Source organism: Struthio camelus, chromosome 10 (assembly GCF_040807025.1).
Source record: "Struthio camelus isolate bStrCam1 chromosome 10, bStrCam1.hap1, whole genome shotgun sequence".
NCBI classification, from domain to species: domain Eukaryota; kingdom Metazoa; phylum Chordata; class Aves; order Struthioniformes; family Struthionidae; genus Struthio; species Struthio camelus.
Genome location: NC_090951.1, coordinates 10,777,556 through 10,804,225, shown reverse-complemented (window position 1 = coordinate 10,804,225; position 26,670 = coordinate 10,777,556). Strand labels below are relative to the sequence as shown.

General features: G+C 38.4%; 1 protein-coding gene across 2 annotated transcripts in view; it reads right to left on the bottom strand.

Moving 5' to 3' along the window:
* CDH5 (cadherin 5) overlaps positions 1 to 26,360 on the bottom strand; it is a 34,812-nt gene extending 8,452 nt beyond the window's left edge. Inside the window, exons 1-6 of one of the 2 annotated variants that reach the window (XM_009674716.2) lie at positions 25,792 to 26,360; positions 6,721 to 6,922; positions 2,476 to 2,764; positions 2,270 to 2,386; positions 1,117 to 1,281; positions 512 to 699 (exon numbers count right to left, since the gene is read on the bottom strand). In XM_009674716.2, the coding sequence (XP_009673011.1) occupies positions 512 to 699; positions 1,117 to 1,281; positions 2,270 to 2,386; positions 2,476 to 2,764; positions 6,721 to 6,912 (951 nt within the window). In that variant the 5' untranslated portion in view covers positions 6,913 to 6,922; positions 25,792 to 26,360. Of the gene's footprint in view, positions 1 to 511; positions 700 to 1,116; positions 1,282 to 2,269; positions 2,387 to 2,475; positions 2,765 to 6,720; positions 6,923 to 12,689; positions 12,778 to 25,791 lie in introns of those variants that run through there. The other variant, XM_009674718.2, reaches the window with a different exon arrangement.
* Positions 26,361 to 26,670: the final 310 nt, after the last annotated feature.

Sequence of the window (26,670 nt, the reverse complement as noted above, 5' to 3'; positions counted from 1 at the left end):
AGTATTTGGAAAGCTCTGAAAATGCGTTGAAGACGGTAAGAAGGCTTGGCTAGGACTGGACCAAGCGCCAAATTCTAAAGAGCGCTATTAGAAGAGTGTTCAGTTGGACTTGTTCATGTTTTCTGCTTTGTTTTCACTTTGACTGCAGAAGAGAAAGATTCTCTGCCTTGGTTGGTAGGTTAAACTGTTAAAATCACTGACTTTTTAAAGTGTGTGAATATCTGAAGCTTGAGAGGAGCCTGACGTACGTAACCTGAACATCTGACTTGGTCTGCATTGAGCTCTTTGCGCTAATTCAAGGTTTTCCCAGTACTGGTGGTCGAAACGGGCTAATACATTGCCAGCTGTTCTCATCACAGAGCTTACAGTTTAGGCTTTTCTGGATAAGCACATCTCATGTTGCGTCTTCCACGCATTTTCATTTTTTCCTACTCCTAGTCCCATCCGGAATCACTCTTGTTACAAATGGAAAAATAAGATGGTCGTCTTTGTCTGTTACTAGGAAAAGTACCTTCTTTGGCCTAATGATTCCTTCATTTGTGAATGGATTTGCTACAATTTCAAAGGTGTCCCTGTAATCTCCTCTGACAAAACTATATTTCGTATTTCTATGCTGTGGTTCATCAACATCTTCCACTTTGACTCTGCCAACTTCTCCTCCTACTGAAACGTTTTCGGGAACTTTAAAGTGAAACGATGCTGTTAAAGAAAAGAAAAACAACAAAAAGGAGAGTGTGCACATGAAAGGCAGAACTTAGTTAAAATTGTTCTTAGTTTTTAGACATACTGAACAATATTTCCTTGAGAATTCAGAGTTATCTGTCTCTACAGACAGTTCTTTTGATGTATTTTTTATAAAAGTCTAATTAATTCTCAATGTTGTCAAGATTTTGTACAAAGTGATGAAGTTAATATCGGTCTTTTCCTGTTCAAGGTGTGCATCAGCTGGGAAATGTAGCTAGGGCTGAAATACAGAAAACCCTCTTAATATGTGAGATTCTTTTGGCCATTTTAAAGAAATATTATATTGTGATGAATTCTGACATAAATTTGTTTTAATCATGCCAACCCTTGCTTTCCAACTGATATACTGCGGTGATATGCTGGTATACTTACGGTGTTTGAACACTGGAAAGTTGTCATTGATGTCAGTTAAAGTGATAATGACTGTGGCAGTGCTTGAATCCCCAGAAGAGCCTGGAGCATCTTTTGCTTTAACAATAATTTCATATGTTGATTGATTCTCTCTGTCTAAATCAGCCCTGGTTGTAAAAATCACACCTTTAACAAAATAACATTGAATATGATTAGATTTTGTAGCATGTCTGACATCTCTTAATTTTGACAAGCTAATTTTTGCCTTATGTCACACATTTGGCTTTAATTAGCATTTTTACAGTGGTGTTTTTCTAATGCGAGAAATGTTAGAAATCTTTCTTTATGATGGTATATTTGAGAGATTTTGTTCAATACATTCCTTGAAACTCACTCATCTTTGCTGCTTGCAAGCTGGGTCAATTTTAACAATACCTGACCTTGGTCCCTATCGCACTTAGAGAGTTTGTCTGACCACTGGTTTGTCTGAGCTAGTTGCTCCAGAGAACCAATATGCTTTCTGCTTACAAGAGATATTGACGTTATTTTTAAGCTTAAAGAAAACAAGCTTAAAGAAGAAAGTTTAGGGGAAAAAAGTATTAAATTATTGGTAACAAAACTGGAAACCACATTTCAAAATCAAAATCAAACCAATAGAATGCACTGCAGTGCATTCAGTTTGTATGTAATGATCTACTCCAGGTTTCAACTAATTTGGGAAGCTGGTAACCTAGCCCTCCTAATTCCAGAGCTGCAGAGCTGTAGGGAATTCTTTAGAGGTGGAATCATCAGCTACCTCTTGCTATAGCACTTCTGTCCGTTCCTCTTGAGCAATGCAGTTTCTGAATTTATGTATTCACCTTTCCCTGTTTGGTCACGGGAATGATATCCATGCCAAACTGAAAACATAAACTTAAATTAGCTCCTAGGTAGTCTCTTCCTCAGTGGGAAAAAAGGACTTTTTATCTTCTCATTTAGTTCATGGCACCCAATATCCTGCATTTCCAGATGCAGACAGTGGCACTGTGCCAATATGAATGAAAAATCTTTCTAAATTACAATCAGTAATTGATTTTGTAATTTATTCTCCACCTTGTCCAGAAAGAAAAAGGCTTAAAACTATATTTTCTTAAAAGCATAAGGTAGAAGTTTGACATTTGCGTATCTGACCTACCAGAGTCATCGACCGTGAAATACTCATCTCCTTTAATGACTTGGTAGGTAACTGTGGCGTGACCTGTAACTGTTGGGTCATCAGCATCTACTGCTGTCACTTTGGTGACGGAGGTTCCTAGAAAAGGATTATCCAACAGTATGTTTAGCACAAATTCTGCTCTTTAATCAGAGACATGAAGGGAAATGATTGAGTGAAGAACATACCTACTGGTGACATTTCTGGGACAGATCCATTGAATACCTTTTGTACGAACACGGGGACGTTGTCATTAATGTCATAAACCTTGATAACAAATTTAGATGGTGGTTCCAGTGATTGGTTGTTTCTTCTGTCAATAATGAGAGCTGTCAGCTCATACTCTGCTTTTTTTTCTCTATCTAGCCTCTCAAATGCATATACATCACCAGTGTCTTCTTTCACTTTGAAGATGATGTTGGCGTATTCACCCTCAAGAATATACTTAGCATTGTCGTTGCTTATACTCGACGTGATCTAGAAGGCATAATTCAAAGAGATAAAAGTGAGCTTAGGCCTCTGGGTGCAAAACAGTTTTTACCAGATGATACACATAGTCATGACCTCTGTCAGGTTCAGTGTGAGACCAGAATAGTCATCAAGAATTTTGATGGCTGCTGTAGTATTGTTGAACAAACAGCACCACAGTAACTACTTCACTACATCCTATATCTAGGCCTGTAGGATGAAACTTGGATCTAGACTGAAACTTGCTTGCTTATATTACCAAGAATTATTATTTTTTGATTCTATCTCACAGTTCCTAAAGATACAACTTGTTCATGCGGTTACAGATACAAATCTTTAACCTCATTATGACATTCAACAGCCGCCCTGTTGTGTTGGAACTATTCTTGTTTGTAGGTAACCTTCTGAACATAGCAGAGAGTCTGCCTAGGTTTCACTGAATTAAGGTATCGTATCCATATTCACAGCTATTGACATTATTCAGCATTATTATGTATTACTTAGCATTTAGCACAACTCCTGCCATAGCTGACAGCTTGCTTGTGAGTAGTCACATGTAGTCACATTTATGATCAGTCTTTTAGGCTTATCCTTATGACAATAAGATGATTGAATTTTCACCTCCTAGGGTTTAAATTTTAAGATTGTATGCAATGAGCAAAGGGTTGGGGTAAAAAGAATAAACATTAATCAGTTTTTAAATGTAATTTAATCCATTTCCAAATGGTCTTGCACATTATTTTATTTAATCTAGAGGTAATCTGATGATTCTTCCATTTCTGTGTTTTCACCCATCTCAGTACACTGGTAGCAGGTTGGAACTACAATTTTCTGTGCATTATATTAGCATTCTTATTTCAGCAGGCTATTTATCAATAATTGCTGGGTTTGACCAAGAATTTCTAGTCTTTTGTTATTGATGTTATCATAAATTGCAGCTGTTTTGTTGTTCAGGATTTGATTTATCCCGTAGTTGTCATTTACTGTTGAATATACTTTCATTTAGGCTTTCTATTTTGAAATGTGTCTTTAAGATTTTCTTCCCTCATTCCGCCTACTTAATCATGCTTTTGGTTGCTGGGGCTGCTGAAGAACAGCTTACAGCTCTGGATATGTAACATAAGAAATAACTCCACCCTCGTCCCAAACATGAGAGTATAGTCTGTGCCTTCTTTCTCAATTTGTATGTACTTATTTTCAGTGTAAAAGAGGCAAACTTTGAAGACTGCCTTTGCTAAAACTGAGGATTAACCTACAAAGGAAAGCATCCAAGGTCATGAAAGATAGAATCAACAAGTATCAGCATATTCCTGCAGCTGTCACTCAATTCTGCCATGCTGCTGCTGTGGCCTTTTTAAAGGGTTCATCAAGTGTTCAGTCCTGCAAATGCAATGCACTAAACAGAGACGTTGCAAAAGTAATCAATCAGAAGCATTCCCCTGCTGAAAGACCACAGAGCAGAGTACAAAGTGAATTGCTCTTATTTGGGACAGCTCCAGGAACAGAAGTATTCTCCTCAATCTCCTACTGAATTGGTCTGAAAAGAAACAGAGATACCCTATGTTAGCTGAGAGTACCCTATGGCCTCCTTTGTCTCTCTTGTGCTTTCTGCCAGTAAACAGCACTGATCCAGAAAGGTCTGTTTGACTTTACCAAGACAGCCTTGACAGATGCCGATTTTGTTGTACATGGGAGAAAAAAGTAAAACTGCTTTTATCTGGAAAGTGTCAAACTAGTTCAATTTGAAAGACTAGATTGGGAGAACTGTGTCTAGGTGATATGCAGTTAATCATAGGATTTTATGAGTGCTGCTTTGGAGAAAATGAGTTTGCAAGCAGGTCAATGCTCATTACTTTTTTTTAACAATTAATTCCTTTCACTTTGTGAAACAAAGTTGTTCGATTGTGTAGGACATTTCCTAAGCATAGCCTTTTTAGTTTGTATCCAAGCTGAGAGATATAAACTGTGTTTTTTAAAGCAAGCAAACCAGCAAACAAACAAATACTCCAAGTACACCAAAGATGGAATTTTCAGAACCAGAGCACACTTCATTCTTTGAAAGCAGTGGGAAAACTGACAGTAATTCCAGTATTCCAGTAGGAGTAAAGATAGGCCAGTTTTAAACCCACTACTTATTTTTGCATATGTAAAAACCACTACACTTTCATTATATTTTACTTAACATCTGTATTTTCATTACAGTTGGACAGCTTGATGAGTAAAAGAACAAAACAAATTGAAAGCTTTGTTGTAGATGTAGATAGCCAACAGCCAGTTTCAAGAGTCTGTAACGTTAGAACTGTATCTCTGAAATTTATATAATACTTCTAATGTTCATAAAACACAAATTAACGTACATGAAAGGTCATGATGAATGATACTTTCTGTTAGACTTGCACTGAGGACAGATGTGTAGTTTGAGGATGCAGATTCAGTGCAAAATAAAATAATTAATAATGACGATATAATCCTTAAATATACTATGCATTGGGTAATCTGCAGAGAGTTGTAGTTCCCTTCCCAGATCTTTTAGATCTTTTAGACATCAGTCTGTGGATGCGTATGACAGCCATTCACCACGACAATCCTGTTGAAGGTAACTGCCCCTCTAATCTGTCAGACAACCTGCCTGTGTGATCATTTCTGAATCTGATTCGGTAAAACTGAGTCAGATTAAGTTAAAATATTAAATACTAAGTTTTTGCTAATGTGATTCTTACTGATTGATAAGGGTTGGGAAATTTTCCCTGGTGGAACTTAAGGGGATGGCCATTTCCAACATGTGGTGCTAATGAGGAGTTGGGAATTCAGTGATTTCACCAACTGGATTAGGATATATCTTTGCAACCTTTGACTAATTACAGTACCTGTGTATTCTTCAGGTGATGCATATGGACACAGACTATAAAATATTAGCTTAAGTAATCATATGAAAGCTATGCTTTTATATCCACTCTGATCTGAGTATTCTTGAATTTCAACATATACAAAGAAGTCCACAAATAAGGCATCGCTTATTCAAATTACTCCCCATTTTTTTAATCTGCAGAGATTTATATCTGCCATTTCTAATGAAATGCAGAAGCGTGAAATTGCAAATATACATTAAGCATTTCAGAGCTTTATTGTTGTTAGAAATGAGGTACAAGCTCAGTAACTATATATGACATTTTAATGGGCAACCGTGGCACTGAAGCACAAGGACGGATTTTTTGGGGAAGACAGATTTTTTGGGGAAGACAGTGTTTTCTGGAAATACACAGTAGCGCTTCTTGGTGGAGCAAACAGTGCCCTGAATATCGTGTGGGAGTTTTGCTGTAATTGTCATGTCAGTCTACTCAGGTTGGTTGATTATAAGCGTTTTAAACAGAACTGCTTTTGATTCTGAATAAAATATAAACTAGATTATCTGCTAAAGGACATAAATTGAGGAGCTACGTCCTGATGCTAACTTTTCCAGTAAAAGGAAGCATTAAATCAAAAATTTATGAACATGATGCTGACACAAGTTCATGTTTGAAAACTGTTTTTTAAACTAAAAAACTTCAGCCAAATCCACAGCCAATGTAAAATGCAGATTAGCTGATCTCCGAGATTTTTGAAAGACAGAATCTTGAGCTACCAGAAAAATACTGACATACATCAGCATCCAGATTTCCTTCCTACTTTACACCTGCATGCAATGCAACTGTTCCTTCACTATGGATGGTCCATACTTGCCATTCTCCAAAATTTATTTGTATTCTATTTATTCGTATTCTTCCAAAGAATCCCTTTGACATTACTCTTGATTTATTCTATCTCCACATTCTTAAGAATGTAACATGTTAATTAAGTCCCATTTCTATTTTCTCGTTCTCCTTTTATTCTGCCTAAAACGCAAACAAGTGGCACTGTCCAAGACAGTGGCAGTGTCTCGGCCGTCTGCATTTCTAACTATTCATTGCTAAAAGACTGTTATTTACCTTTCCAACGTGATGTGGTAATGGTGTATCAATCTCTTCTTTGATATGCATTTGGTTCCATATCCAGGCTCTCTTAAGTCGTTTATGACTGGTATTGTTTGAAGAAGAAAAGTTTTGTTTTGTTTTCTGACATTCTTTATAGGCAAATGCTGGAGCCAAGAACAATGAAAAAAGTAGAATAAGATGCTTCATCTTCTGTAACCTAGAAAGTGTAATAAAATATGAAAACTGTTTAAATAGCAACAGAATCAGATTAATCAGAAAGAACATACAAGGAAGTGCAAATGGACTTTCCTTCTAGAGGAAGGAAATCCTTCAAAAAACAAAAAAATTGCAAGTTCTTAAAACTGACATTAAAACCACCATCCACATGAGCTACCATAGTTAATCAGAAAAGAAGATTCAGTAGCGAAGATGGCCCATTGTGCGTCACTGAAAACAGTTTGGCTGAGAGCGTGGCCATGGGGGAGAGTAGCCATAGGAAGCAACTCCGTAGCTGAGCCAGATCAAAGTTTATTATATGATGAAATCATATGTTCCAACTTGACAAACCAAAATACAATGTTTTGACTTTCCCTAACACAAAATATGCTTTAATCAGTACCTTCATATGGAAAATGCTGATTTAAAATAAAACCTGTTTTTTGATGGAAGAATGATTCATGTGAAATTTTCAATCAATTCCAAGCACAATGTAGAAAGTTATCTTGCTCGGAGAGCTCATTTATTGATTCAGTTCCTTATCTTTTGAAAAGTGTGAAGACACATAAAGTTCCTTTATCCCTTATTCTCAGGTTTTACCATATATAAAATGATCATTCCTGAAATTATTCTGAGGTGACACCGTTTTAAAATCCTGTGTTAATATTAGCAAACTTTGGACCTGACTTTGAGATTGAGAAGCTCATTTAATGTAGCAAAGCTGATTAATTTTCTTTCTAAATTTTCCGTTTGCAGTATAAAGCACCGTGAAGTAACTTTAACACTCAAATAATCAGACTTTAAATTACACATAAATGCCGTTCCATTAGCTTTTAGGAGCTGTCAGCATGTACATCAAAAATGAAACAGTTAATTGCAATAGAGAAGTTGACATCACAGTTTGCTAGATGCGAGATTAAAGTAATATTTTGGGCGGGAAGGTGGTGAGATATTTCCAAAATTGCTCTTTGATAACGAGGCAATCAATGTTATCCCATGGTGCAGCATCATTATCAGTGAAAAGATTTTATTATAACATGAAATTTTGCTTTCCTGTACATTTCTCTCTTATACATTGTTGTGTAGAAGCTGCTGTGAATGTGTAGGAAATAGCTAAGTAAAATAGTTTTGAAGCTGCTTTTTAATAGCTAAGCTGTGTTTTATACAGTTTTTTGGATTTATATAAATCTTTTGATTCCGATAGTTTTTGTATTACATGTAGTTTCTTGGGCTTTGAATTGTTTGTAGGAAAATGAGTGAGATTTAATTATTTTGCATTATTTTGTTTGGCCTATTATGTGAGCCTTTTACAGCTGGAAAGTGTAAGGCATAGAGAATGATTCTGTTACTGTGATCACTTAAGTCTATCTTTTATCCACAAAATTACGAAGAAAAAGGCAGTTGGTTAATGTCAGCTAGTACGGACTATAGTTTTTGAAAATGTATTCAAAAAGTAATTTCTTCTTGTTGCAGTGGTACATTGGGGATCTCACGTGTTGCTGTAGTGAAATGATTAGTTGAGAAAGCTGAGGGCAATACTGCACACTTAAATTGCAATTAATTTCACTGTAACTGATACCTTAAAAAGAACCCTTGTGGAAAGCATTATTAACTTAAAAAGTTAAATCTTCATTAAAGCATGCTGGTGTCAATATGGATCTACTTTATAAGGAGAGTTTTTATGTCTTCTGGATAACCTGTTTGCCGAAATGGCTCTCTTGTCATTAATGCTCAGTTCAGGGCCTGTCACGGCCTCTGTCCACCTCTCTGGAGTGGCAGCTGGTGCTGAGAATGAGTATGACAAACAGCAACTCCAGGACGTCTGGTATCCTAATGTAGGGGAGAAAATGAAGGCTCAAATTCACAAGGAGCATACAATTATCTGTCTAGGAGCTCTGGTACTGAGGTAATATCCTGATTATTCCTAAGGATCCACTGAGCAAACACAAACTCTCCTTTTGAGTAGGTTGCCTTTATGTTTCAGAGTTCAGGCCCTGTCTGAAAGCTTGGCTATTAATATAGAAAGCATTCTGAGAAGACTCAGATGTCCCTTGGACATATATGTGATACTACTGGGTATTATGGTAATATCCCCCACCCCCCGTTTTAATTCAGAGTCTATTTTATCCCCTCTGTACTAGTCTGAATCTATTTAAATAGTACGTTTCAGCTGAAACTTAAGCTAACCCTTTTAGTCAGCACATCCATCGTCATATTCTCAGAATTTAAGGTGGTTTCACTTCCTTCAAGTGCTCATTAATGAATTCTCTGCAGATGCTTTTCTGGTCTCTTTGGGAAGTTAAAGGTTCCTTTATGAGCAATTTGTTCGGTGAAAGTTTGGGTCTGCCCCCTGGTATGCACTGTAGGTCAAACATAGACTAAGACAGAAGATCCCCTTGCAAAAAATGCCTTCTGCTTCACCTTTGGCATTTTTCAGAATTTTTCATTTTGGTAGAAGTAACACTGCACACTAGAGGGCTTTGCATGCCAGCCTTTTTAGGAATATTTGAGTAGCATGGCTGCCTAGGACAGTCTGACTCAGAAAAGTTACTGCATGATACTGTGACTTTTCCATTCTGTCATGGGAAGTCTCCATAACTGTTCCATCAGTAGTTGAATTCATCACGCTATTTAAGAATACCCTTCTTTGGCAGCACGTACAAACACTTCAGAAGCAGGAGCCTGCAGAGCAGTAACTGGATAAGGGCACTGCCTCGATGTGAAGGCCATGTTCTGTGGATGCTGCCTCCTGACAGGCTGTACTAAATGTCTGTCTTTTTCTGGCCACGATAGCTTTCTCTTCCAGCAGATCTTATTTGAAATGCCAGTGGTAGTAGCAGAAGAGAGATATTCCCGTGCCTGGGCAGGGGAATGCATTCCTGCAGAGCTGGAAGTGAGAAAGTTTATGATGGATGACAGGTGGGTGACATGCAGCGCTTGGCTTTTCAATTCATGTCAGGCCCACTGTGGGCAGCCAGGGCTGAGAACAGGAAATCAGATGCACCCTTTCAAGTAATGACTCCTGCAGCTGCACGCAGAAGAGGACAGCCGAGTGTGTTTCACGGCTGACACATGGTTCCTTCTCGTGCGTGGCTGTCCTTGGTAGGCCCCCGTGATGTCCCATCGCTGGTCTGCCTTGAGGTACATGCTCCAGCTACCCCACTGGCTCTATCTGATTAGAGCAATAGCTCAAACCTCTTCTTTCAATTAAAGCAGAGACCATAATATTCCTTAACGACAGCAGGGGAATGGTTCATTCAAATAGCTAAGTTTCTTGCTATGCTCTTCAATTTTCTTTCCGCAGGTGATGATTTTTCCAACAAGGTTATTCATTTTATGTGCTGAGTTATTTTAGCAAATAACTCTTTGTCTTCAGGGTACCACAGACAGTTAACTGAGAGATTTTGGTATTCAAACTGATTTATGGCACATGACTTATATCGTATAGTTTCTTCTTGCAGATAGGGAGTAATTATTAGAATTGTTTGAGACAGAGATACAGACAATGCTGTACTAATTAATAGTTTGCATTTCACAAGTTCTTTTGGTAAATAATCAACTGCAACGTTGATGAGCAGTAAGCATAAATAAGGAGTCCACGTAGTGAAAACCCATTTGATGAAAAATTCATATGAACTTTCATTAACTTTTCTGTGGCATTTGCTTCGTATTTGGTGGACCTCTCATTTCAAAAATACATATTAATGTTTATGTGAGGTCAATTTAGTTAGTAATGACACTTTTTCTGTGCTTGCATATCAAATATAAGTGTAAACCAGGTTTCTGTATGGAGACTTTGGAAAATGAGTAGACAGTTGAAGTTGAAATGATGTGTTTTTCTGGTTGATCAGACTAAAATCTTACGTTAAGGGTAGAGACTTTTTCTCCAGTAGCTGCAACTGATTCCAGGCAAACTAGAAACAGTGATAAGGAAGATCCTAAGAGAGAAATTTACTTAGAAGTGAATATTATACATCAGAAAAGCAATAGGTATTTCCTGATACTTTTTAAAAGGTTTCTGTCAGTACTATTCAGGTAATTTGCATGCCTGATTGTCAGAAAAGCTGGAAATGAAAATGATTATTTTTGCTTACGGTTTCTTGGTTGGAATCTGAATGAACGTGAATGAAAATTAAAAACCCTATGCAAAAATTTGTGTTTCATCAAAGCAGAGAAAATTGACAAAATTACTGATCAATGAATACTAGAATATATTCCATTCCAAAATGCTGGAAATTCTGCTATTTCTTGTTGTTAATCAAAACTCAGCTAGCAGGTCTACAGTAATGTAAATGTGGGGAATAGTATATATTGGAAATAGTATATTCAGTGCATTGTGAGACATGGAGGGCTTGTAGGGAAGTATTTGGCTTAGCTCTCTGCACCGTTGGTGGGGGTGGAGTTGCCCCGCCAGGGCAGGGTGCCACCAGGCTCTCCACGAGAGGATCGTGCTGGCGGTTTTGTGAACCTCATCCCCAGTGGGGTCCGGGCCGAGACACGTTTCTGTTGGGTCGGCCCTGCCCGGTGGCATGGCTCACTGCGGTGTCACAGCTCAGCCCAGCACATGGCCTCCTGCCCTGCGCTGCCCTGGCAGGGCTCTGCGCAGCCCCTGCACGCGGAGCTCGACTAGCAAGAACTGCTGTGCAAAAACTGCTAAGATGTTAGTTTTAGTGCCTGTCAGGATGAATGTAATAGAGTATGCATCCATGTGTATTGCTACTTTGATGTTTTCCTGAGAAAGCACAGTCTCACTGGAAAATGATGATTTATTGGACCTGAAATATTTCACCTTTTTTCACTAAACTGAAGGCAGATGTCCAAGGAATCTGCACTGAGTATCTTCTGCTGACTTGTTACTTTCAAGCCTAAGAAAACTTTCCTGTCAAAATCTTTGTCAAAAAAGTGGAATTTGTAGAGCTTTAGTTTAGATTAATAAGTATTTTCTGACTATCTTCCCCCCTCCTCTCTGCTGCCCCCCACCCCAATATTCCTAAGTAGCTCTGTGCAAAAAATCCTATTGCACTGGCTTAAACCCTATGATACAGAGTAGCCAACACTTCCAAATTTGATATTATTTTCAGAAATGGATTAATTTTACTTTGATACACAATCTAAACTCCTCCAAAATTGCTGTGCCTCATGAAGCCATGCTAGATTTAATCCGAGAGCAGAATCTGACCCAGTAGCAACTAACTAAATGACACTGCCTTATAGAACGCTCAGTTTTCTAATTAAATTATCATCTATATCATGTTTAAGACCAAGGGTAAATGTGTGAATATAAGAAGCAGTGAGAAATAGAAATGTAACCTACCAAGCACAAGATGGATAATTTATCTTTTCTTTTGCAATGCGTATAGCTTAATGGACATTAGCTTGCTTTGCAGCGGGAGCATGTTAGTGCGGTCCTTTGGTAAGCAGGCAAAAAACATTATTAGAAGAAAGCAGTCGTAGCAATACTTCATGCTACCTTTCAGGGACCTTAAATGTCTGTAGCAACCGGAATTGATTAAGCCTCCTCAGTTCTCTGTGAAAAGTACTGCAGTCAGATAAAAAGCTATGTTCCCTTCCAATAGTACATCTGAAGCCCACCGGACTTAAATATCTTTGCCATCTCCTGAAAGTGGACCAGGGTCAGGAGTCACAACAGAATCTCAGATTTTGTTCTCTTTTTCTTCATCCGATAATTAGACAACATTGCTTTAACCAGCTTCTAACAAACCCAGAGGAAAAAGGCAGCAAAGTACTAGAATAGGTATAATTGTTACCTGCACTGCAGTTTCTAGTTGGCATCTAAGCTGCAAAAATGTGATCCTTCTTTGCTCCCTTGAGCTTACGTATGTCAGAATAGTTGAGGGCATACAGTGAGTTTAGTGAGAAATATGACCTGGGGTAGACTTCAAACTCTAGTAACTTCACTTAAAAAAAGTTGTCCGAGTATATTGTGCAACATTTGATTTGAAGCAATTGTATTTTTTGTTGTGTTGTCAGAAATAACATTTTTTGGATGGTTACTCAGTGTTTCTCTCATTTTTTATTAAAGCTTTCCTGTCACATGTTCTCAACAACATCCAGCAATTAATTTTAAAACAGATCTTTCCTAAGAACAGTGTGCTGCTTTGTGTTTTCCAGATTATTTAGTTGATTTAAATGTGCATCATGCATGGCTATCTGGTATTATATTGTCGATTGTCCTTATGTCAACTTTACGCATTTGAGAAGAGGTTTCCACTGATAGCTAAACAGTCTGGAGTGCAAATGCCTACCTGAAAACTGGTTTTAAAATGACTCTTTATATGCATGATAGTACTTTTGAGTAAATAGCCACTTCATTAGTATCTTAACTCTATTTGTTTCTTAAAAAAAAAGTCACATGGTATTGCGAGAACAGTGCTGTGTGCATTTAGTGCGGTTCAGGTGTTGATGATGCAGCACTGTGTATCAGTATAGCTGAGGAGATAATTCTGATTTTGGCTCCAGTTTTGGCTCCGTATATTTTTCTGTTATATTTTCTTAGAACGGATTAAAAATTGAGAGGAGGCAAGCTTTGGCTTTTGATTTGTTTCTTTTTTTTTTTTTAGAAATAAACCCACCTTCCAGTCTATTGAGTGAATGTCCATGCACTAAAGACAGGTGAGAAGCAGTAGTAAAACCTACACAAATGACCTCCTACAGCTTCCAGACTTCCCTGCTTGCATTTTAGCAACTGTCTTGAGAATCCAGGATTAAAGAGCTGCAGTAAATTCTAAGAGAAGGGTGTATGAAGTGGCCAAATGAGTCACGCAGGCAAATGTGAACTGAAAGTAACAACTGTATGGTAGAAGAGGACACTATCTGTGAACAGAATGATCTTAGAGAAATGAATGAGGAAGAAAGTTACAAGAGGTCACAAAGATCTCTTTTGTTCCCTGCTGAGCAGCTTTTATGGAAAAGGAAAGTACAGATTTGTGAACGGACTGTTTATTAGAAGATGCTTCATCATAGATCTGAAGGAAAAACAAGACAAGGCCAAAGTCAGGTGTAGGATCTGATTTTGCATCAGTAAATTCTCCTGACTTCACTGAAACTTGTTTTACATCAGTGGCTTGCCTGATAATATTTTAGCAGTGCAGATTAACAAAAATAAAAATGTTAGCATGAGCGCCAAGAGAATAGCCTACAGCAGGCTTTGTTTTGATTTACGAACAGTGCAGTACTACTGATACAGTCAGCTGTCATCGTAAGCCAGAAAGATTGTATTTCATGTTCTTGTCCACCTTGGCTGGACTTTCTCTTTAGGTGCATGAGAGTCTGTTTAGAGATTTCACATCTGTCTCCCTGCTGGCCCGTTGCTGCATAGCTGCTGCAGTGAAGCAGCTATTGAAGACATGCTCCCAGCTGGGATACTACCTCATTCAGTTTTGTATATGGCCCTTTACTGTGATGAGGTGAGGAATATGCCGCTGTGGACCAACAGCTGATAGCAGATAGAGTGAACCATAAGGGAATCTTTACCATAAGCTGTCTCTTATTGATAGTTGGGCCATAATCCCTAATATTTCTAAAATCCAGACAAGCTTTTTTTTTTTTTTTTTTTAATTGAAATACCAAGGGTTTTGGACAGGAGCTTGAAAATTCCATTTATTGCTCTGAATCTTAGAGGCATGACCTCCAGGAGAAACAGGAAAATGATTTTGGTATTGGTGCTACTTCAGCTCAAATACTGTTTCTTACAGAACTAACCTTTAAAAGGAGACTGATGACCATATTGGTAGAATTATAACGTTTACTGTTACATACTACAGCATACGAGACTTAAACAAATTGGTCTCTGTCTCACCCTTCACTGACAAATGCAGATTTTGTTGAGAGAGTTCAGACTGAAGTCGATTGGACAGTCAAGCACCAAGGCCCAGAATCTCAAAGGCAGGAGGGCAATTAACTTCTGTTGATTTCTCTTGGTTTCTAGTTAATGTTGCCTTAATGCATATTTTCAGAAAAAATACAAAAACATGTTTGCAGTTTAGAGTGCTGTCTGTATTCCTACATGACTCGTATCTGATAACATAGGGACTAGTTATAGAACTATTGAATGTATTTTGCTGGTGTAGACTCAGACTCAGTTTCCTGTTAACAAATAGGCATCTGTTCAACTTAGATCTTGATTTACCTATCTACATAACACACACATACCTGCTGGCAAGCTGATTTGAAGATGTAGTGCCCTGAGAAGCCTACCGGCCGAAGCCTAGCATAGGTGGGGTGTTCTTTGTAGAAGCAAGAATAGAGCGTTGGTGATCCCTTTAGACTAGCAGACACTGGTTTTCTCACCTTTGCCTAACTGCATTGATTTATTTATGTTTCAATTAGCTCTGAATTTGGCATCTATTAACATTCAACAAAACCTTCTCCAACAATACAATTTTCTGGGAAAATTTGGAAGAAATGAGTTGAGAGAGGATGTGTTGTTTTGCATGCTTTAGGGAACCCCAGTGCTACTGTTAGGGTGAATGTACACCTCCTGCAACTCCAATGACACATTTGCCAGCCTTATGTGGATGTCTGGTGTCATTTTAGATACCTCTGGGAGTCTGAAACACCTTTGTTTGTGGAAATGATGGAAATGAATCCCACACATGAGCTCATCAAACGTGAGCATATTTCTATGTTCCTCTATAGCATGTATGCAAATACGCAATGTCCACATAGATCAGAGGGAGTCTAAGGTTTTTTTTATGGGACACGCCAAAAATCTTACATAGGAAAGTTAGAAAACCAAAAGATGAATACTATTTCTGAATCACAAACTGTGATTCTTATTCAATCTTTAATTAAATCATTTTTCTATCTATGGTGACCTGTTTTTTTTCCTGAGTTTCTTACTTGAAAATCTGATAACTGAGAAGCAAATTCAATACATGTTCTAGTTACTAAGCTGGTCTCTTTGTGGACTTAGATGAAGCTTCATATTTGGACCAGAAAAACTGATAATTCATTGAATAACTTCTGCTGCTGAAATGACAGTACAGATTTAATTAAACGAGGGTTGTTTACTGTGGTAGGGAGGACATATATGTGATGCAGGCAAAACGATACTTTGAGTTCATTAAAATAAGCAGTAAGAGCACTGACTAGTTTTTCCTTTCTCACTAGATCAGTTATGCACTGCAATTGTTGTTTTACTGGATAACTAGTTTCCTTTTATGAGCACCCTGGTTTGTCTAGTCTTTGTGAAACTGTTGGCCTTTTGCCTCTCCGACGAGACAAATACTCACGAAGGTCTATTAGATCCATACTGTATTGTTAAGTGAGTTTGAAGAATCTTCCTCATTTCACACTCTCAGCATGCAGATCATGTGTCATGCCAGGTGCAGAATCAATGTCTTTTTACTCAGTCTTCACGATAATGTTATTTGTCATCACAGAGACTGTAGAGATACTCGAGAGCTGATGATAACCAATTTGAAACTGAACAGATACAGTACGTGAGGCAATCAAATACTTCTGTTCTGGTTCTGATTAAGAGTTATCACTCTGTGCATGCTACTGCAGTGATAAAATGCCTTACTACAGAAGCCTCCCCTGAAGTGACTCCAAATTGGGTTAGAATGCTCTGAAGAAAGAGCAAGTGTTATTATCCAGTCTCTCCACGCATAAAGCCTTTAACTTCAGATACAAATATTTTAGTGTAAAATATAAGAAGGAATAAGAAGGACTTAAGCACAGAGCCTAGTTTAAGCATTCAGTGTAAGTCCAGCTGCTGAAATCTTTTGAGGCTTGTTTGTGATTAAACAAAAAATTATTAAGCCAATTTGTGACACTGTTTCATAGCAAGCAAATATATTATCATAAACAGAAAATTTTGGCTTTCTTGGAGGAGTTGACAGCATGACCAGCATTGAGTTTACAGTCATATGCTACTCTCCTGTATCTCCGCAGAGCTTTTGAGACTTGTTTGCACATATGTGAGTGTTGAACAACTCCTGAGGAGCAGAACTAGTCTGATGTTTAATGAGTATGCTCAGACATACAAGTAGAGTTTGAGTTTTGATACAGGATATTCTGACATCATCATCCTCATCATCATGTCACATAGATGTCTGTGCTTTGTTGATTTAAGGAATTCCCTTTTTTTTTTTTGAATCAGCCAGCTCATAGGATCTATGACAAATAAAATTTTTTTGCTTTCCAGGTGTTTTAGGGGTGAAACTAACAACCATAGAAAATTTGCTCTTGGCCAAAAGTGTTTTGATGGCAGTTGCCAGATGCTGTTGAAATCTGAGCTATGTTTTTAGGGTTTACTTTGCATTAAATACAGCCCTTCTGCTCTAAAGTGATCTAATAAGATGGATGGAATAAGCCCAGAAAGCACAGTTAGGGACAGCAGACATTTTTTCCCCTGTGAATTCTTCTTCCTAAGCAGAAAGCTAAGGGAAAAAAATCTTCCATCCAGGCTAATTATTGATAAGGATAAATGCTTCCATGTATTTAAAACAAAAAGTAGTTTCAGTGATGATCTTGCATTTAGGTGCACTCATTCCTAAGAATGGTCTAACTGACGTTGGAGAGTGAGAGAGTCTCTCTCAGTCTCCATAACCCTCAAAAGATTTTATGTCTTCCACTCACACCCTGAGTGCTGGCATTAGACTGCTAGACAACTTCCCAAGCCTGGGAACAGCTTCAGCATCTTCTGTTGCTTCCAATGACTTTTGTGTCAAAAAACAGTAGTTTTGTGGATCCTTTTAAAATCTCTTTCTTTTGGTGATAGTGGGAGAAAAAGCCCAGATGTTGCTATCATTTGATAAGAGAGGGTTTTAGTCTGATAGCCTAACCTTACTTTACCTAAGTATTCCCTATGCAAAGCATATTAGTTGGCTGTAGAGTTTTTGTAAATATTACATGGATGCGCATAGTTTTTAACGTGTGCATGTACATCTAAATGCCACAGCTAGCTAAGCTGCTCATGACAAGGACCCCAGCCGAAATATTCCAAGGATCTCTTTCCTTTGAAAGGTATGTGTAGGTGTATGCACATAGTGTGCTTATCATTTTTTATGTGATTTTTTCCCCCCTTTTTTTAATACTAATGCCTATTCACTGTAATTTAGTCCCCCACCCTCCGGGAGGATACTGGGTGGTCTTCATCACACTTTTCCTCAGGAAGGGTTTTTCAACTACAGAATGGCATTTCTAGGCAAAATTAAAGAGACAGAATGCTCCTTCAGAAAGAACAGTAGCTTAATGCTCTGAGAACTCAGCCCTCTCTGTCAGGTTGATAAATATTTGGGATTTTGTGTCTTTCCGTTGTTTCTGTTGGAGCTGTCTTGCTTTACAAATATAACTAAATGCTGATTTTGGACAGTGAATCTTGAGTCCTTGGTGCTAGGTGAAGTGGATGTAGATCCAGCCTCTTACTCTCTTTTTTTTAGCCATTTAACATTTGTTTAGCCCAAGGTGTGGTAGCTCGAACAGGAGAGACTAGACAGAGATCCCAGCGTCTCAGCATTGAGTTTCTCCCATCCTCAGCAACGGGCTACACGCTCAGACATGTTTGATTTTTGGGGTGGGAGTTAGGGTGAGAAGGGGACAAGGGAATCCTCCAAAAGTTATTTGGCTCACCCCGGCACAGAAGTGGGACACTTTTGTTGTATTGGAGGTGTTTGTTAAAAGATTTCTCAAGCATCTCTGACCAGAAGCTTTTTTTCCCATAATAAATTTTGTGCACATTTCAGAATTGATCTGTTTTGGTGCTGTCCCCTGGTTAGATGTGCTGTACACAGAGGGGTTAGCTAAGGCGGCCACTGAACGCTTCAGAGATTGTCCAAGCAAAACAAGGTGCGCTATGAGAATAATGTGTTACAGAGCTTTTTCCACTCCTCCTTTGTTTCCACATAAAGCCTTAGTATCAGAGAGGCTTCCCAGCACAGAGCTCTGACTGAGTAGGTTTGATTAAGGAGAAGTCTCCATCCTTTGAGGAACGGCATACAATAAATATAATATTTTTTAAAAATATAATGAAGCTGTGTTTACAGCAGATAAGATTTTTTTGACATTTTCCTTCAACAAAAGCTCAGGAAGCAAAAGTACAATCTGTCTCTAACACAAGCATCATGCACAGGTCACAGTAATTGATATTTATTGCACTAATAGTAATCTGAGGCGGAGAAAACATGTTTAACTGTATGTGTTTTCTAATTCCTTTGTCCAGATTATTCTACTGGGTAAGTGAATGCATTAGTGTTTCTCTGAAAATTAAATTTATGGTAGATAAAGAAAACATACACACATACATAAATCTCTTGTTTTCTGGCTAGCCAAGAGGTTAAAAAGCAGGGTGTGTCTGGATATATTTTGCTGTGTATTTAGTATTCAGTATTTTTACCTCTTTTTAAATGCCTAATTCAAATGTCAGTTCATTCTTCTCTATTTCCTGCTCTTATTCAGCTAGACTTCCAGACCAGGCTTAATTAACTTTAAGACCTTTTTTGCCCACCCCAATAGTTAGAGTCTTTTCCTGGAACATTGTTATAACATCCATGTGTTTGAGATGATAGAAATGATATTATTATTGCTGCTCTTATGAATTTACCATGAGCCTTTCAATATTTTTATTTAGAGCTTAGCTCTTAGAGTCAGGAAAATCTCAGCTTCAAATCAAAATAAAACTGGAGAAGCAAATTTCCAGCTCACAATGCTGATAAAGAGAAGCTGGAAAGCCTGAAAATTGAAGCCTCAAAAATGAGGAGGCCTAAAAAGAGGAGGACAGGTGTTTTTAGAGCTAGATTTTTTTTTCTGTACGCTCCTGTTTCCATGTGATATATAACTGTAATATAACACGGTGTTGTGTTTTGCTCCATGGCTGTGCACTGGCTTAAGCTGGTCATTAGTCTAATGAATTTTACAACTCCAATCCCCAATCCCAATGCAATGGGGAAAAAAAACATTTAAGGAGAGCTTGGTTCGTGGAACAGGTTATGGTCACAGTAGGTGCTGGTGCAACATATAGGAAATGACTGCAGGAGTGACCTAATTTCAGGCCAGGTTATACTGTTGCCCCCACGCAGTAAGAAGTCTTTCCAAGCGATGGAAGTGGGTGCTGGGCTTTCAGCTGCCTGACTCAGGAAGATTCCCGTTTGTGGTCTGGCTTCTTTTGCAAGCGCCCAGGAGGAAGCGGGCAACAGCTCCAGCCCTCCTGGTGTTCAACGCAGTAACAGTACCACAAGCGGTCAGTGCCAGGAGCGGCTCCGTGGGATTGCCCCCGACGCCAGCCTCCTACTGGGCCATGTTGGAAGGTAACGACCTTAAAGTAACCTGACTGTCTGGGAAGTTCTTATTTCCAGCAGATCTGCGCTTTGTGGATTTGCTGCCTGTATCTGAAACACAGTTGGAGATATTTGTTAAGCTGAGACAAATTTTTATTCTCCTTAGTTAGTGGCTGCATGAATGGAGCATTTATTTGTCCCATAAGCTCACATTTTCATTTTGACCACTAAAAACCCATTTCTTGTGGAAATGAAGCCTTTCTCTTCATTTAAAGAAGCCAAAAATCGATCCATTTAAGGTGAGTAATGTAGCTCACCATTTCCTAGCAGGAAAATGATGTGATATATTCTAAAGAGAAATGTGACCCTTTCTTCCTATTAGAAAATTAAGTCTCTTCAAGTGCTGTTACTGGAGGATGCAACTATACTAACCCAAACTTTTATCAAGACCTCTGATGGCAAATCTAGTATACAAAGCAAGTGTGTTTGTTAAATGGCGCTACAGATGATAGACCCCTGCAGTAGCTTTGTCACTGTCTGGTTCCCATTATTGCCTTTGTAAAATGAACCCAGCTCTGCTTTTTGTGCGCTCTGCTTTCTGCCCTCACTTCTCAATTTCCATGCTGGTTATGTGTTTTGGTTGGGATGCATTAGTGATCTGGATGACCCTAAAATACTCATATGTGTTTATTCCTTAATGGCAGCATAAAAATCCTCAACTGCAAAAGAAGTGAACAAACAGACAATATATACTATTTCATTCTATAGATTCTATGGTGAAAAATGATCTGGCATCTTATTAGGAATATTGATTAGTCAGTAAGTTAAGTTAAGCAGTTAAGTAAGTAAGTAAGATTAGTTAGTTGATAAGTAGTATAGATTATTTGCCCTAACATGAGTAAACTGAATGTCCTGCACACAGATCTTGTAGATCTGAAAGAAAATGACAATGAAAGCCAATGAAGTACTGCAAATCTCCCCTGAATTCAGGTCTAGGACTACGGCAGGGGGAGGAAGGGAATATTCCACAAAAAGACTAGAGAAACTAACCTAAAACTGTGCTAGCAGAGAATCTGCCTGTGAAGCTCAACCTAACAGAGGAACAATTACAGTTAATAGCAGGATTTCCTATCATTTGCAAAAGAGAAGCATTAGCTCCTTAGTCACTGTAGGCAGTACGTGTTAAGGTAGGCTTTGCACTCCTAAAGGATTTCCAGAACACAAATTCATAACAGATAGCATCATGAAAGGAAATGAAAAGGAAGACTGATCCTACCAAATGTTCTCCTTACTTGGAAACATGGACAAAGGCAGCAGAGGGAATTCAACTGTATTCTCCAGACGTGCCATGGAAATCAAATTTCTCTTTTATACTGTCATACACGATAAGGACATGGGCCTGTGTGTGCTGTGCAGATAACTGACCTCTGCCCCTTGCAAACTTTGCCAGGTGTGAGGGAGACCTCTCCAGATGTTGCAGGTGGACTTGGAATGTGAGGAGGATGCAGACAATATGATGGGGGATGAATGCAGCGGGGACAAAGCCAGATGGGCTGCTGCTAATTTGTGTAGACTGATAGTCAGCTTTTTAAAAGAACGTGTAATAGAAATAAAGGGCTCTTTCTCCTAAAGTTTTGGCCTGGGATGGTGGTGAAATCCCACAGGGACAGGAGGGTTTTGATGACAACTAGAGTGGGATAAAAACCCTGACCTCTTTGGATTTTGGAACATGAAGAAAAAACCTGCTAAATTTTAAAGGTTTCTGCTTTTGGTCTACCTCTAACTAATGCTGCTGAAGTGCTCCTTGCACTTCAGATAACAACTTTGGGGCAGAAGAATCTCTCTTTCCTTTCCACTGGCCTTTGGGAAAGCTGCCCTTATGACTTCTGAAGCATGTCCCAGGTGACCCTGCTTGTCTCTCCTCTGAAAGATTGGGCATTTTTCACTATAGGCTCTGGATCCTTTCATGGATAGTAGTTGGTAACACTTTTACATGCAACATGCAGATCCTAGTTTTTTTAAGACAATTTTGTTGTCTCACTGATGCCAAAATACTTATCTGGAGGAAAGTCTACCAAAGTGTCCATCCACCTGCTTGCTTCTTCCTAGTTTATTGATTATAAGTCTTTACTTGGATATACTCAGAGTACTAAAACGGAAATAGACAGTGTGAACGCCTGAAATAGATGAAGAAGTTTCTTCTCTGCCCTGCCGCTCTCTTTGTCCAGTCCTAAAAGACACAGAGCATTTGAAATTTTCCAGTTCTTGTGAATGTCTGTGGGCTTTAACTAAACACCTAAGAGCACTGGCCCCAGATCTTCCCTTTGCCTCCCCAACAGATAGGTATGGCAGCATATATACAGAATAGACTTCAGACACAAATAGCATCTATCTCAGAAGTATGTTACAGAGCGAGTTTTCATAAATATTCAGCAAAAGCTTACATTCAGAATATTTCTAGTTTCATGTTTCTGGACAAATCTGAAATTTAGATCAAGATGAGCGAAGCTCAGGTTCTTATTGAAGGAGAAAAGGCTAATTTATATCCTTGTGTTTAAGAACCTTAAATAGGATCTTGAAATTTTTTATTAAACCTCTTATATTTTGAAAGTAGACTCCCTGCAGAACTGAGGAGGAAGGTGGAACATATATGGATGAGTGATGTACATTGATTTTGCACATCCTTACTGCCGGCCTTAGTGGTGTTGGTGGGGTTCATGGGATTGCAGTGGGGCCCATACTGGATTCCATGTGGCATGGCCGAGAGTGGGCCCAGGAGCAGGACACCACACAGTTCTTGGTGTTTGCAAAGGTGGCTCCTGATCATACCTGTCCGTGGCACTTTGGTATCTGCCTGCTGTCTGTGTTTGCAGTGGGAAGGAACCTGAGTCGGCCCCTCAAACAGAGCAGGTGTACTGAATTGAAGTCAGCAGCTGAATCAAGCAAATTCCTTCTCATCATGAGCCAAACTAATACCCACCTCTGGATTTTACTAAGGTCTGTTCTCCTAATTCAAATCTTGATCAGCTTTTCAAAGGCATGTGTGGGGAATTATGTGTACAACTTCTCCTTAGTCATTGTGAGCTGGGTATCTCTCTTTTTGTGCTAGCAGATCTCCATGTCCTGGGGGCTGGATATATCTCCAGTTTACACAAATAATCACTCTGCTATGTTCTAGGGTAGAAGGGAAAAAGCCTTATGAATTCTAAGCCCTGAGGGGTTTTTTGATTTTTAAACCCCCACGGATAACAAAGCGAAAGGCATTTGTTTAAAAAAAATGCACGGAAGCATTTTCACATCCAACAAATATCTCACAAAGAAAGAACAATTTTTTTTTCTTTGTGGCAACACTTGAACCTCTGAATTAAACTCCTAGAACTCAAGTTAAGATCAGAATTATGAGCACGTGGCAAAAATATCCATGAAGATACCTTATAAAAAGCTCGGCTGCTAGAAATAATCAATTATTATCCCTATCCTGTGAATCGCTACTTTTTTAGAAAATACAGAGCCTTAGCTGGCCTGATTTTAGTTCTGTAGTCATGTAACCTGATAAGATAAAAGAGTTTTTTAAAAGTTTTTCTATTTTTGTTTGAAATATTAATTGAAATACAGATTTATGGATACATAATGCAGTCCTTTGTTCCATAAGAGCTGTAAATCAGACGAGCTTCTAAACCATAACCAGCAATTTTTACCTATATCCTGTTTTCAGTTCTGTTTCACTCAACAAAGGCAGGATATGAAACAAACCTGTTCTTTCTTTTGGCAATAGAACCGTTAACTGTTTAAGTGGAACTTTCTCTGCTTACGCTGTCTTTTGCATTGAACCCTATATCTAGCTCAGTGCAAGCTACAGATCACTGGATGACATTAGCTAAATTATGGCATGATTTCAGTGTTAGCATTTGTTTTAAAATGTTTAGGAAACAGTTCTTATAGTTTTTCGTATTATCTTATCTTATAGAGCTGAGCACTGGGAAATATTTCTTGTTACAATGCTGTAGCATTGCCAAAAACAAACCCCAGTTTTGTGGACAGAGCAGGAATGATTTGTTAATTGAGTTTATCTTTTGCTTTCCATTTCATTTGTTTTATTGTTTCTAACTTCACATACTGTAAGGCTTTCACATACTGAATTAATCTTGTGTCCTCTGCTCCTGCTCGTCACCTTTTATTTAAGGATAGAAAGCAGCTTCTGGAGGTACCTCAGATAAATTGCAAGTCAGCATTTCTGTGATTTGTTTCTGGTATATTGGTTGTTATGACAAGGCACAAATTAACCTAAGATGAGAAGCTTTTTTAAATCACTGGAGTATCCTTGCTTTTGTCTCCTATTTTTTCCTATCATGAACATCTATAATACCAAATGCTTTTACAAATGCAAATACAATGATTTACAAACGGAGGAGGCAGGAATACATTGATTAACTCTACTTTTGTTAACTGCAGTAGCAACCAACTTTTAATGTTTTCAGTAGCTGAGAATAGAACAGATTTTCTCACAGAAATTCATCTTCTTCCATACCTTTTTTCCTTGCATCTCTTTCTTTCCTTTATCTTTATTATAGCATGACAACCAGCACAGTAAGGTACTGTGCACACTGACAGTCCCACTACTGGAGAATAGAGTTCTAACAGAAAAAGCAGTATCAGTTCATTTCTTATGCATAAACACTTTGTCTCTGCAAGCTGTACAGCAAACTTACTTAGCTCAGGGACTTGCTACACTATATTTGGGACAAGATAAAAGCCTTTTCAACCAACTTCTTGCATCAAGCCACTGCTCATACAATACCTTGTCAGAAAAAATGATTCTTTTTGGACAACTGAGAATGAAGAAGCTCTAAAATAAATATTGCTGCTCTTGTAGAGTAGGGGCTGTAAAACCTGGCAGTCAGGGATTTAGACTTCAGGCTACCTGAGCCATTTTGAATGTGAGACTTAGGAGACCAAGTCACTGAGGTATTTAGGGAAGCTCTACCTCGAAGACTTAAACAATTCTCTCTTAAACGTTCTTAAACAATAAGGGCTTTCACCTCTTCTTGGCATTGGTCATAGTAAGGCTATAGCACCTTTGAGAAGAATACCAATGGCTATGCAACCCTCCCTTTTCTTGAACATATTGCATCAAATCTTAACATAGCACACACCTGCTCCCTAAAAATAGTACTAAGCCTGTTGCTGTCCACACTGCAAGTGAAATCATTGTACAAAGGATTTACAGGTGCAATTTGCAATATCATTTCTGCCCTTTTTCCATTGTGAGTGTACGCTGGCAACATAATATGAATATTACGAACCAGAACTGTGAAAAAGAATGATTATTAAAGCATAAAATGTCTCTTCTTTTAAACAATCTGGGAGCATCGTGGTATAGCCCAAGAGAGCCAGAAATTTTCCTCCTCCAGAGTAAATTGTGGGCAGTTCTGCTGTTGTCTACACTTAATTTGGTTTAACTGCCAGCAGTACTGGGCCCAAAGGATGCTGTGAATATGTCTAAAATTCACAGCGTATTCATTAGTATTTCTAAAGTTATTTAAGACATTAGAAGAGATTTTTGACAGAGGTAAAAATCTTTGAGATTAACTTCGCAGCTGAAGAAGAGCAAATACTGTCTGTCGCTTACCTGAGTCAGAGCTGGTGGAGCTTCAGCTTGTTCCCAGACGTGGCAAACTAAAATCAACAGTATCCTGAAATGTTAAGCAGTACACAGAAAATGAAGAACAAATAGAAAAATCCACTTCTCTCTTCATTAGGCAATACTGGGAGTGTTCGGCTCTCCGGTCTCCAAGGTTTTCCAGCTGGGAGTCAGCCTTTTCCTATCCTACATCCCAGCATCCTGTTATTGTTCCAAGTTTTAGTAATACAGTGAGAAAAGGGAGTGGAGGAAACCAGATAAACTTAGCCTTATTATTGCTATACCTACTTACTTGTTGCTCACTCTAATGAGATAGCTGAATAAAAGGAAACTGACTCTAAGACAAACACAAAGGTTGGTATGTTCTTTAGTATCTTTTTTTATAAAGAGTCTAAGTTTTAGGAATTATCAAAAATTATCTGAAGCTGGTACTTTAAATAGTGTTTGACACTTGATCAGCACAGACTTTGCCTGTTTTGCGCAAACAGGAATTTTTTCAAGCAGTTTGGAGGTATCCTATCTATAAGAACTTTTATACCAGCAAGCAAAAAAGCTACAACTCTCAGAGGAATGAGACTGGAGTTCCTGTAAAGCTCTCCCAGTGCTGAATATGAAAATGAAATTTAACTGTGTGTTTCACAAATAAAATTGTGGCCCCACAAACAAGACAGTACAGGTAGACGTTCTAAGAGAAACGAGTGCTGGAAGCATCTGGATTACAGTTAGTTTTAAATCTCAAGACCACTTAGGGCAGATGGAAGGGAAAGTTTCAGTGTTTGCCTAACATTACTGAGGCTGACTTGGTCTGGAATTGTGGTCTGGGAGAAGCTCACCAAAGTAGGCCTCAGTGACTCTAATATTGTCACC